This window comes from Taudactylus pleione, unplaced genomic scaffold (assembly GCF_031769625.1).
Source record: "Taudactylus pleione unplaced genomic scaffold, aTauple2 ptg000400l, whole genome shotgun sequence".
Taxonomy (NCBI): domain Eukaryota; kingdom Metazoa; phylum Chordata; class Amphibia; order Anura; family Myobatrachidae; genus Taudactylus; species Taudactylus pleione.
Window position 1 is genome coordinate 2,442,452 of NW_028284802.1, and position 12,979 is coordinate 2,455,430.

Below are 12,979 nucleotides of genomic sequence, written 5' to 3' on the forward strand. Positions count from 1 at the left end.
CTTTGTCCCTTGCATACAGGACAAAGCCGAGGGTGTGCCGAGTTCTGCGGGTGGGCTCAGGCACAGGGGAGTGACCACTCCCCACTGTCCATAGGAGACAATGTCAAACGTGCATGTGGCCAACACATGCACTTAAGGTGATTGGTTGGAAACCACAGGGCGGACTTACCCCCTGTGGTAATGTGTATTGAAGTGGCATAAAAGAAGGCTGCATGCCTGGTAAAACTGTACATCTTTGTATGTACCCTCTTGAAGCTAAGCATACGCAGCAGAGGCGAATCCCAGGTGCCTGTGGTAGGAGCCTGAGTGTACGTAAGAAGCGGTTCCAAACGCCGATGGTAGAGTTTGGCGGTGGCATCATGGTTATACGCTCACGGCGCAGTGGGCGGAGTCCTTAGCAGGCAGTTACTGACAGTAAGCGGGAATCCCTGATACCCCAAGAGCCAGTGGGGATCAACCCAATCTGTGATCGGGAGTGAAGGCCGAGGCCGTCCGGTCCCAACTCACTTTATATATTTTGAATTGAATTTGTGCATGTCAGTTAGCTAGTGTACCCCACTGCTGCAAGGTAATTAAGCAACTAGAGTAGAAACTACTGTAATTGCTATACATTATTACTATAAGTTCCTGTTATCTACTAGTTTAATATTAGCTGTTATCACTCTATGGGGTATATTTACTAAGGTGCGGGTTTTTAGTAGTGGTTTTGTTGCCCATAGCAACCAATCAGATTCTAGCTATTACCTTCTGGAAGGTGCTAGACAAATGTTAAGTAGAATCTGATTGGATGCTATGGGCAACAAAACCACTTCTAGAAACCCGCACCTTAGTAAATATGCCCCTATATATCAGCATAAAAAAATATTTAAATAACATTTTTATATTCGAACACACACAGAATGAATCAAATATGTATTTTTTTTCCATGTGTTAAAATAAGATTTTAATGGTGTCTGATAAAAGTGCAAAAAATTTAATTTTATTAATTAGGACATATCATATATATTATTTAGATGTGCCCCAGTCAGGAGTTGTCTTTTTTTTGCATCTCTGCCTCCCAACTCTTTTGAGTACAATGTATTCAACTGTTGGGAGCCCCGCCAACACAGCAGTTTGGTTATTATTAGTAAATTTTAATAATCATTGATAATTGGCTAAGCTATAATAACCTTTAATATCTTTCCTGTGCGTAATCTACCAAAGCCCCCAAAATATTGTATAGATTGTGCTAGATAAGTGATAACTAGAAGCTAATTGGTTGCTATGGGTAACTTCTGCACGCTATCTCTCTTGAAGATTTGATACATCTAAGGGTGTTTTTATTAGTATCAGCTGTGGGCCCTAACCAAGCAGAAAGTATCTTTGGTGCCCCCCTAAAAAAAACAAAAAAATAAAATCTATACTATTTTTTTTTTGTGTACTAACTAAAAATACACCTTACCTATATGCGGTTCTCTCTGCAATGGGGAACCTGTAAAGAAATTGCTCCACACTGGGCAGACAGTATCTTCAGTCGGTATTCACTATTCATATCACATGGTCCAGAAGATGACTGTGTAGGAATGTAATTAATATCATCATCATATAACAGAGGGTCAACCTGACTCGTGCCCCCTGTGTCACCTTCTGTACTGTGTCACCTCCAGCCTCCTGTGTATCTCCAGTCTCCTGTCCCATCACTCCAACCTCCTTCCCCCTGCCACTCCAGCCTCCTGCTCTCACTCCAGCCTCCTAACCCATCTCTCCAGCCTCCTAACCCATCACTCCAACCTCCTTCCTCCTGCCACTCCAGCCTCCTGTCTTTTCAGCCTCCTGCTCTCACTCCAGCCTCCTGCTGTCACTCCAGCCTCCTAACCCATCTCTCCAGCCTCTTGACCCGTCACTCCAGATCCATGTCACTCCAACCTCCTTCCCCCTGCCACTCCAGCCTCCTGCTCTCACTCCAGCCTCCTGCTCTCACTCCAGCCTCCTAACCCATCTCTCCAGCCTCTTGACCCGTCACTCCAGATCCATGTCACTCCAGCCTTCTGACCTTTGTCTCTCTAGCTTCCTTCCCACTCAAGCCTCCTGCCCCATCACTCCAGCCTCTTGACCTGTCACTCGTTTCCAGCCTAATGCCCCCCCTTCACTCCAGCCTCCTGCCCCATCTCTCCAGCCTTCTGCCACATCACTCCAGCCTCCTGGCCATGTCTCTCCTGCCTCCTGTCACTGTGTCTCAAGCTTCCTGGCTTTTTAACCTCCTGCCCCTCATCTCTCCAACCTCCTGCCCCATGTCTCTCTAGCTCCCTATTCAGGTAGTTCTTCGCGACATGATTCCAGGAAAATTGTGTTACATCATTGCCCTGACCCATTCATCAGAGGAAGGGGGGCGTTCACGATTATGATATTCCTGAGGCCACACCCCCACACCTCCCAGGATAACCTTGTAAGTATGTATGATACATACTGTACTTGCCAACTTTTAAAGTCGCCTCTCCAGGAGAAGTCCGAAGAGGAGATGCCGTCATTCATTTAGGTGAATGGGGACGGACTTTCACATCACGCCCTGTCACACAACATGCCGCATATCATGAGTACGTTGGGAGAGGTGCAGCTAAAATGACGCAACTTGCATTTTAGCCTTGCACTTTCCCTGTGGACGGGATGCGGGAGATCTGTTCACTGGGAGGGGTGGTCTGCCTGAAATATCAGGGAGAGTAGGCAAGTGTGGTATGTATGTTGCATATATGAATGATACATACAGAATACAGAATGAGCAGTCACCAGTATAAAAGTATTACTGTTTAGTGTCTCATGCCTCTCTCTATGGTGCCTCACGCCTCTCTATAGCTTTTCCTGCCTCTATAGTGTCTCCTGCCTCTCTATAGTGCCTTCTGCTTCTCTCTATAGTTCCTCCTGCCTCTCTCTATAGCATAGTTGCCGACTTTCTGGCTGCCCCTTCCAGGAGGTGACAGCCAGGTCAGCACAATAGGGGGCTTGCGGTGGAACGTGGCATGGCAAAGGGGGTGGTGCGGATTGTGTAATGGCTTAATCACATCATTGTGGGCCAGCTTTACAATGCCAGTAATTCAGGCTTTGTAAAGTGGGGGGGAGCATGGCTACAATCAGGGGCTGGCTGGCAACTTTTAGCCTGGGGGGCAAATGCATGCAGGCGGCCCTGGCAGAGGAGTAGCGTGTAGCCAGGGTACCCGAAAGAACGTGCGTGCTACGGCGCCCCCCCCCGTCAAGTGTTCTAGGGAGGAGGCGGGTCCATATGGGATTAATGTAAGGTAAAAATAAAGATTAGGGGCAGCCCCCTGTCGTAGTGCCCATATGCAGTGACCCCCTGTGCCACAGGAGAGGACACCCTTTTGCATGCCTCCAGTAGTGATCCCCCAATGCAGTGCCCCTTGTGCCCCTAGTAGTAAGCCCCTTATATAGTGCCCCCAGTAGTGGTCCCCCCTGTGCAGTGCCCCTTGTGCCCCCAGTAGTAAGCCCCTTATATAGTGCCCCCAATAGTGGTAACCCTTATGCAGTGCCCCTTAAATAGTGGCCCCAGGTGTAGTCTTCCCCCTATGCAGTACCCCCAATATTGCCCTTTATATAGAGCCCCCAGCAGTGGTCCCTCGATGCAGTGCCCCCCAGTGGTAGTCCCCTCCCCCCTATGTAGTGCTCCTAGTAGTAGTCCCCTCCCCCCTATGCAGTGCCCCTAGTAGTAGTCCCCTCCCCTTGTAGTGCCCCTAGTAGTAGTCCCCTCCCCTTGTAGTGCCCCTAGTAGTAGTCCACCCCAGTAGTAGTACCCCCTTGTAGTGCCCCCAGTTGTAGTAGCCCCCAGTAGTAGTAGTCCCCCCCCTTTGTAGTGCCCCCAGTAGTAGTAGTCCCCTCACTTTGTAGTGCCCCCAGTAGTAGTAGTCCCCCCCTTGTAGTGCCCCCAGTAGTAGTAGTCCCCCCCCTTGTAGTGCCCCCAGTAGTAGTAGTCCACCCCCCTTATAGTGCCTCCAGTAGTAGTAGCCCCCCCCTTGTCCCCTTGTAGTGCCCCCAGTAGTAGTAGTCCCCCCCCCTTGTAGTCCCCCCAGTAGTGGTCTCCTCCTTGTAGTGACAGACCCCCCGCAGTAGACACACGTAATATATATATATATATATATAAAAAAATAAAACTTACCTGAATCCCCGCTCCCGCCGTGGCCATCCGCTCCTCCGTCTGTCCGCCCGGGCCGGGCTGCTCTGCATTATGGGAGAGACGTCATAAGACGTCATGACGCCTCTCCCATTACCCACTGCGGGAGCCGGAAGATGGAGCGGCTCCCGCAGTGGGCGCAGCAGCAGCTAATGAGAGTCTGATAGACACTCATTGGCTGCTGATCAAATCAAACACACAGCTGCCGGAGCTGGCGGCTGTGTGTTTGTCACTTGTGTAGTGCTGACTGAACTCCACCCGGTCAGCGCTACACACACGGTGCAGTCTGTGTCACAGTGACACAGACTGCCCGCGGCCCGCATGACGCTGCGGCCCGGGGGGCACATGGCACCCTGCCCCCCGGCCCAGCCCACCACTGGCTTCAATGATGCGTTTCACCGTAAATCATGTCATCGGCTGTTCATACTGCCCATTTAACTCAAAAAGTGGGTGGCACAGGCCCGATGCAGCCTCCTGGAGACTTGAATGCTCTTCAGGGCGGGTGGGAGCAGCACACGAGTTTTGGGAGCCTCTCGGCCATTCTGGGAGAGTAGGCAAGTATTCTCTATACAGTGCCTCCTGCTTCTCTCAAGTCCTGCTCCTCAGATGAGAAAGATAAAGCCAGGATGAGGGGTAACAGGACATAGAGACCCTGAGGTCGGTATGATAGTGAAAATATAGAGAGATATTATATAGCGCTGTTACACATGTAAATGTCTCTCCTGCTCTGTGAACTCCTGAGTCTGACTGTCTCTTGTCTGCCTGTTCCTATCAGCCTGGATCTTTGAGCCAGAAATCCCCTAGTATCTTATTAACAGTAAGTGAAAGTGAATAGATAATTAGTATAACGAACGCCGTTCTACGCTGTGTCTGCCTCTATTTAAACTATGGACACTTCCTGGTATCCACTATGAGCACCTCTAATCCATTTATCCACTTCTTATAGGGACGGATCCATCCTCTCTCCCAGGACGCATACAGCGCAGAGAAGTTGAGGCACAATCTGCTCCCATGCTCCCTCCAAAAAACAAAATTGCAGATAGACAGTGAGTACAATGGGGGTATAATCCCATTAACATATCTCCTCTCTCTCTGGGGCTTCTGTCTTGAAAATTGAATCAAGAATTTATTTTAATTTTAATATTCTAATGCTAAATCACAAGAAGTCAATTTATGAATCTCCAGCTTTGTTGAACTACAAAACCAAGCAAAGCCTGCCAGCCTCTGGCTAAACATGTTGGTTCTTGTATCACTATAACAGTAGAAGAGCCACATGTTTTCCAAGACTGCACTAGACTGACAGTTTCTCCATAATATCTTTATATTTTTCTAGCCATGCGTTTTTACAGTCTCCATTTAATTTTGTTGTCATCTGCCCCTGAATTGTCGTGATGGTAGTTTATTATATTATCGCCAGGAAGTGCTAAATTTGATATAATTGAATAAATAGCACAGACTCAACTTGTGTTTGTTTGCATGTTTATTATCCCCTGTAGTGCTAATGATGAATAGTACTAATCCTCAGCATATACCTCAAAAGTGCTAAGGATGAGTCCTACTTGTCCACAACACTTCGGGAGATCAAGGGATGCATAACATCCTTGATTGGCAGTTACTGCCAACGAGGGCTGAGGGAGGAGGTTGGGCAACGATGATGTCATCAAGCTCTGCCTTCTCCCAGCCACATACACAGAAAATGATTAAGAGCTAGGCAATGGAGGAATATATATATATAAATATATATATATATATATATATATACACACACACACACACACACGTGCATAAATATTGGGACATTGACAGAATTTTCATATTTTGACCTCTATTCAACACCACAATGGCTTTGAAATGAAACAAACAAGATGTGCTTTAACTGCAGACTTTCAGATTTAATTTGAGGGTATTTACATCCATATCAGGTGAACGGTGTAGGAATTACAACGGTTTCTATATGTGCCTCCCACTTTTTAAGGGGCCAAAAGTAATGGGACTATAAACTCAAAAGCTATTTCATGGACAGGTGTGGGCTATTCCCTCATTATTTAATTATCAATTAAGCAGGTAAAAGGTCTGGAGTTGATTCTAGGTGTGACATTTGCATTTGGAATCAGTTGCTGTCGACTCTCAATATGAGATCCAAAGAGCTGTCACTATCAGTGAAGCAAGCCATCATTAGGTGGAAAAATCAAAACAAACCCATCAGAGAGATAGCAAAAACATTAGGTGTGGCCAAATCAACTGTTTGGAACATTCTTAAAAAGAAAGAAAGCACCGGAGAGCTCAGCAACACCAAAAGATCCGGAAGACCACGGAAAACAACTGTGGTGGATGACAGAAGAATTATTTCCCTGGTGAAGAAAAACCCCTTCACAACAGTTGGCCAAATCAAGAACACTCTCCAGGAGGTAGGTGTATATGTGTTAAAGTCAACAATCAAGAGAAGGTTTCACAAGAGTGAATATAGAGGGTTCACCACAAGATGTAAACCATTGGTGAGCCTCAAAAACAGGAAGACCAGATTAGAGTTTGCCAAACAACATCTAAAAAAGCCATTACGGTTCTGGAACAACATCCTATGGACAGATGAGACAAAGATAAACTTGTACCAGAGTGATGGGAAAAGAAGAGTATGGAGAAGGAAAGGAACTGGTCATGATCCAAAACATACCACCTCATCAGTGAAGCATGGTGGTGGTAGTGTCATGGCGTGGGCCTGTATGGCTGCCAATGGAACTGGTTCCCTTGTATTTATTGATGATGTGACTGCTGACAAATGCAGCAGAATGAATTCTGAAGTGTTTTGGGCAATATTATATGCTCATATTCAATCAAATGCTTCAGAACACATTGAACGGTGCTTCACAGTGCAGATGGACAATGACCCGAAGCATACTGCAAAAGCAACCAAAGAGTTTTTTAAGGCTAAAAAGTGGAATGTTATGCAATGGCCAAGTCAATCCCCTGACCTGAATCCGATTGAGCATGCATTTCACTTGATGAAGACAAAACTGAAGGGAAAATGCCCCAAGTACAAGCAGGAACTGAAGACATTTGCAGTAGAGGCCTGGCAGAGCATCACCAGGGATGAAACCCAGCGTCTGGTGATGTCTATGCGTTCCAGACTTCAGACTGTAATTGCCTGCAAAGGATTTGCAACAAAGTATTAAAAAGTGAAAGTTAGATTTAGGATTGTTTAGTTTGTCCCATTACTTTTGGCCCTTAAAAAGTGGGAGGCACATATAGAAACCGTTGTAATTCCTACACCTTTCACCTGATTTGGATGTAATTACCCTCAAATTAAATCTGAAAGTCTGCAGTTAAATCACATCTTGCTTGTTTCATTTCAAAGCCATTGTGGTGGTAAATAGAGGCCAAAATATGAAAATTATGTCAATGTCCCAATATTTATGCACCTGACTGTATATATATATATTAGTATTTTTAAATAAATCCTATACTGCAGAAAGTGTTAAGTACAGAGAAGGCGGTTCTGATGCCCAGGTCTCCCTCATCCTGGCTTCAGTAAACTCAGGGCCGCCTTCAATTCATGTAGGAAGTTATCTCAGCGTCAAAACTGTATGCTTTTTTGAGATGTCATCTGATGCTGGGTACACATTATATCATGTGTGTACCCATAGTTGGTGCGATGCAATCTAACGACTCATTGCATGCCGTACACACTGCACGATCCGCTGTACGAGCCGATGTGTCATTACATGCGGCATGTAACAGCATTGTGTCGTTAATTGCATCGTCCCATCTGCCATTCAGAACAATGCGATGAACAACAGTCTTTAACGACGACACGGACATACACACTGTACGATGTGTGCGATATATATCGCCCCAATCTGCTTTATTCATACACATTTTATGTGTGTCATTAAAACTAACATTAAAAAAGATATATTATCATTTTCAAGAACAGATTTAATATGAAACCTATATATGGAATCCTGCAGTATGAAACCTATATGTGGAATCTTGCTTTTTGTTGGTTTGGAAAAAGCATTACTGCCGACGCAAGAACCACAAAGCATTTTTTGGTGGTAGTAAGTAGGAGTTCAAGTAAAGAAAAAAATAAGTAGGTAATTGGTGCACTAATATACAATTAAAATGTAACTTTTTAAAAAAAGAAAGTGGTGGAGAAAATGAATACAGACTGTGTGTCACTATTTAGTGTCCTGATAAGTATATATATATATATATATATATATATATATATATATATAATGTAATTCAGTGACTAGTGCCGTAATTGCTCCAATATATATATATATATATATATATATACACACACACACATATACATATATATATATATATAGTGATACTTAGGGTAATTAGCTTTGTAGACTAGTGTCAGTGGTGCAGTGATTAGGTGCAGAATCAGACTCCACACATGGCATTCCAATAAAACAAATGAACGTGATGCTTTACTTCCAGCATAATCAGGAACAAACAGAAAATAATAAATGCCTAGCCCTTTCTTAGGGCAGTAGCTCACTTCTTGAACCCTCTCTACAGAAGCAGCTACTATGCATGAAAGTCTCTCACAGTCTCTGAGATTGGTGGTCCTTCCTGCCACATGCAGGACTGGACACTGGCCTCCTGGCCTGGTATAGCTTCCTTAGCTTGTTGGCTGCCACCTCTCACAGTCTGGCCTGCTTCCTTGCAGGTACCATAGCTCAGTCCCAGAGTTGGATAGCCTTTCCTGTATCTCACAGGTCTAGGCTCAGGCCTCCTGGCCCTCACTGGCTTGCTAGCAGAGTGAGCTCTGTCTGACTAGTCTGCCTCAGTCCTCCCTGGACTGAGTTCCCTCGGCAGCCATTAGGCATCTTCCCACAATGCCTTTCTAGTCTGTGTGGGCGGATCTCCCCTGCCCTACACAGAATCTGCTGCTCACCAGTACCACCTCTGGTGATACTGCCACAATATATATATATTTATTTTTTCCTGTAGTTGAATTGGTCAGACTTGTTACAGCATCAATATAAGTGAGGTCTTGAGCTATTAAGCCAATGGATCTCTTTGCGTTCTCTGTTATGCTTAGGTAATAGTTCTATTCCACAAATTGTGTGATGACAGGGAAATCCTATTACATTTGGATACACACAGTAGGGATATACTGTATAATTGTTGGACACTGGGGATATTTCTTCTACTAAAGTATTAAGAGGACTCGAGCTTAGAGCAGTGGTTCCCAAACTGGGTGCCTCAGGGCCCTTTCAGGGGTGCCACGGGTTAAAAATGATGCTTACTCAGTGCGATAAGCAAAACCAGTGCTAGTGTTTGCCAATCAAAACAAATGTGGACAAAAGGAAGCGCAGCCCTGCCACCACCACATAACTGAGCCTCAGGGTGACATAGAAGCACAATTTGCTACATTCATTATTTGCTGCAATTCTCCTTAATAAAATTTTGGCCCAAGGGTTCCATGGACAAAATGCTGATACTCTATAGTGCGCCAAGATTCCAAAATGTATGGGAACCACTGGCTTATAGTATTCCGCACATATGTCTGCCTCTCTGCAGTATATCTAGTGTGCTAAAGAGATCCCTCTATTCATGTGTCCACAAGCAATTTAATTCCAATTGTTAGGCATACAGGATCTATCACTCTACAATACTGTACGTTATTCTCAATTACTGTGTTATCTCTTCCTTCAGGGACATTGGAGAGGTCTCAGTATTATATTTCTCTGAGGAACAAATAGTTGTATAGGAATAATAACAGTCTTAGATATTATGTTGCTAATTTCTTTTTACTTCCCCTTTCCAGGGACACTGGAGATGTTTCTCACTGTCATGTGTCTCTGCATTTCAAAGCACATACCAGCGTAATTAACCGCAGATCATGAATGCGATGCTTAGTACATCCCGTCCTATGTGCTCTGCCTTGGAGGGAGAAAGTACCATCCAATCAGCTCCTAACTGTAATTTTTCTAACACAGCCTGTAAAGTGACAGTTAGGAGCTGATTGGTTAGTACTTTATCTCCATCCACTTTATCTCTATCCAAGGCTTAGTGAATAGACACCAAAGGTACCAACCAATCAGCTCCTAACTGCCATGTTACAGGCTGTGTTTGAAAAATGACAGGTAGAAGCTGATTGGTTGGCACGTCTCTCTCCAAGATTTGATAAATCTCCCCCTAGGTCTTGGTCAGTCTTTGTTTCTCCATCTTCCCACTTTGTTATTATTATGTAAGCCACAATTACCACCTTCAGGGGGCCGGAACCTGGGAGTTCTGTGGAAATAAAGGCCTTGGAGGGCAGGACATGGAGGCCCAAAACGCATTATCATGGATCTGCCCTCTGCCCCCGCAAAACTTTGCAGCAATTCCTAACATTACGTCATCCCGCCCCACGCACTGTACCTGAGATGTGTCAGTATTCCAAAGGGGTGACCACATTCGTGAGTCTCATTTGTTGGCCCAAGAGGGAAAAAACTATGTATGAGGCCTCTTGGACATATCATTGAGTATACAGTAACTGTTCTTTACAGTGTATTTATCATATATACTGTACATTCACCATCTACTATTACTTATAGTATTATAATAATGTATTGGCCAGTCACATATCTGTGTTCTATTTTGTAGGATTCCCAGAAGCCTCTGCTGTGCTCTCCCCCCACCGCAATGGCCTCCCTATGTTTTCCACTCACTGTCTTCTTGCTGGACTCATCACTAAGTTATATAGCAGCCTGTCTTGTATACAGATATTACACTATATATTTCCTGGACACCGTGTGGCTGGTGTACCTCAGTAAAGCCCCCGTGCTTGGCGCAATAGCTCTTAAACTGCCCTGTCCACGGTGGACGTCATCTGCTCTTCTCTACACTCTGACCCTATGCCTGGTGCCACCTCTGTACCAGACCCTCAGGTTCCTCCTCACCTCTCAGGCTCCGGAGTTACACTCAGGTCTGTCCCACACCCTGCTCTATCACCTGCCCCTGTCCCTCTCATGTCTGGTCTGGGATCTGGCGTCATCTCTCATTATCTCGAGAGAGACCCCGTCCCGAGATGACAATGAGAATCAGAGCGACAGAAAGAATTTCATCAGGCTCCTAAAATATTCCAAAGCGGACTGGCTGCCCCTGAGCCTGGCTTTCACTTTCCTGGCGCTGGAATTGATATGTGAGTGTTACACAACTTTCCATAAGTGTCAGTCTGTCTATCTAGGTGGGTTTTACCTTGGCACAAAACATTTAATTGAATTATTTGGTTGAGATGTGTCAAACCTTCAATAGAGACCTAGTGGAGAAGTTACCCATAGCAACCTATCAGATTTGAGCTATCATTTTAAAGAATGTACTAGATAGGTTGCTATGGGCAACACCACTAGTGAGGAACTCAGAGACTGAGAGTCAGGATAAGTAATACAGCTTACTGGACACCTCACTGTACAGACCATATACTGCACACTGAACACTAGCCCTGGAACCAGCCCAAGACAATAGCACACAGCACAGGGAAACCAATACAGGGTCAGCACAATCATATAACCAAATAACCTGACTAACCACAGAGTAATACAGCAAGGTACTTACATGCACTGTATCAGGGCATTGATGTAGAGCGGAGTCCACAGGTTCAGATGTACTAGCGGCAGATGTATGATAACCGTAGATAAAGACGTCGGTTAGCACAGAGGGAAGCAAGTCTGTGTGCAGCGTGACAGATACCGATCACAGCGGGAGATGGAATACAGGGAACGGCTGCAGAGAGCGGCACTGGAGGCTGAGTGAGTAACCATCAAGGAGTCCATGAAGTAGCAATGGGAGTCACAGAGGACACGATATCAGGACACAAGGAATGAACCTGGAGTCTAGACTATCCTGGGAAAGAACACATTATTCAGGCAATGGGTGACCTCCAGAGGCTGAGTTAAGTAGGGAGTGGTGAATAGCCATTGGTCTGGCTGACCAGGTGAGCACACAGGTACATTAGCTAATCACAGGGAGGGCGTCCCTGAGATGTCTTGGAGGCAGAAATGAATGAATGCCTGATCTTGTAAGGGATGCTAAGACCCCAATTAGTGACACTGCTACTGTGTGTAAAGCAAGAATAACAAATATACTGTAGTCCTAACTACAGAGTGTCTAAAACCATTTGAAAAAAAACTTACAAAAATCACTTGGACATAAGGAAGAGGCTCCGGAAATAAAAGGTCCCAGAAAAAGCCACAATACATAAAACAATAACTGAAAGGCTTTAGTAAATCTTAGCAATGTGCAGAATGAAAATACTAAAACATCAGCTGACAATAACATGCAGCAGACATACTGGGGTTCATCTGTAACAGGCTCATTGCCCAGTGTATGTCTGTGGGGTGATGTCGGTGTATACGCCTAGGCAGTAGGCACACCACCCTTGTGGTTCTCTTACTCAACGCATAGTGTAGGTCTATCTCATTTCTCTCCATACCAGGGTACAGTGGGTGGTTATGTGTACAGCTGCCCCTGCTTCTACAGGATAAATAAGTTTGGGTGTAATGCAGCCACAAGATTAGCAGAACAGTACAATCATCGATTTTAAGTGATTGGGCACCAGACCATCTATTTCTGATCACATAAAAACATCTTGCAATGTGACCCGTGTATAAAACATACTGTGCAATACTCTCTCATGACAAAATAAAATATAGTATGATGTTATGGTATAAAGAAATGACTTTGCATGACAAATATATACCATTGCACAGGGCCGTATCTAGGGTAGTGCGGCCTGTGCCATGGCACAGGGCACCACAGGGCAGAGGGCACTGTTCAGGCCTGTCAGTTTTCTTTTTATTATCATTCTCACTTGTACTGTAG

General features: G+C 45.0%; 1 protein-coding gene across 1 annotated transcript in view; it reads left to right on the plus strand.

The window, feature by feature from the left end:
- Nucleotides 1-244: 244 nt before the first annotated feature.
- Nucleotides 245-12,979, plus strand: part of LOC148506513 (antigen peptide transporter 2-like) — a 37,610-nt gene continuing 24,875 nt past the window's right edge. The window contains exons 1-3 of the mRNA XM_088446516.1: nt 245-308; nt 5,103-5,202; nt 10,763-11,300. Of these exons, the coding sequence (XP_088302642.1) occupies nt 10,802-11,300 (499 nt within the window). The 5' untranslated portion in view covers nt 245-308; nt 5,103-5,202; nt 10,763-10,801. The remainder of the gene's footprint in view (nt 309-5,102; nt 5,203-10,762; nt 11,301-12,979) is intronic.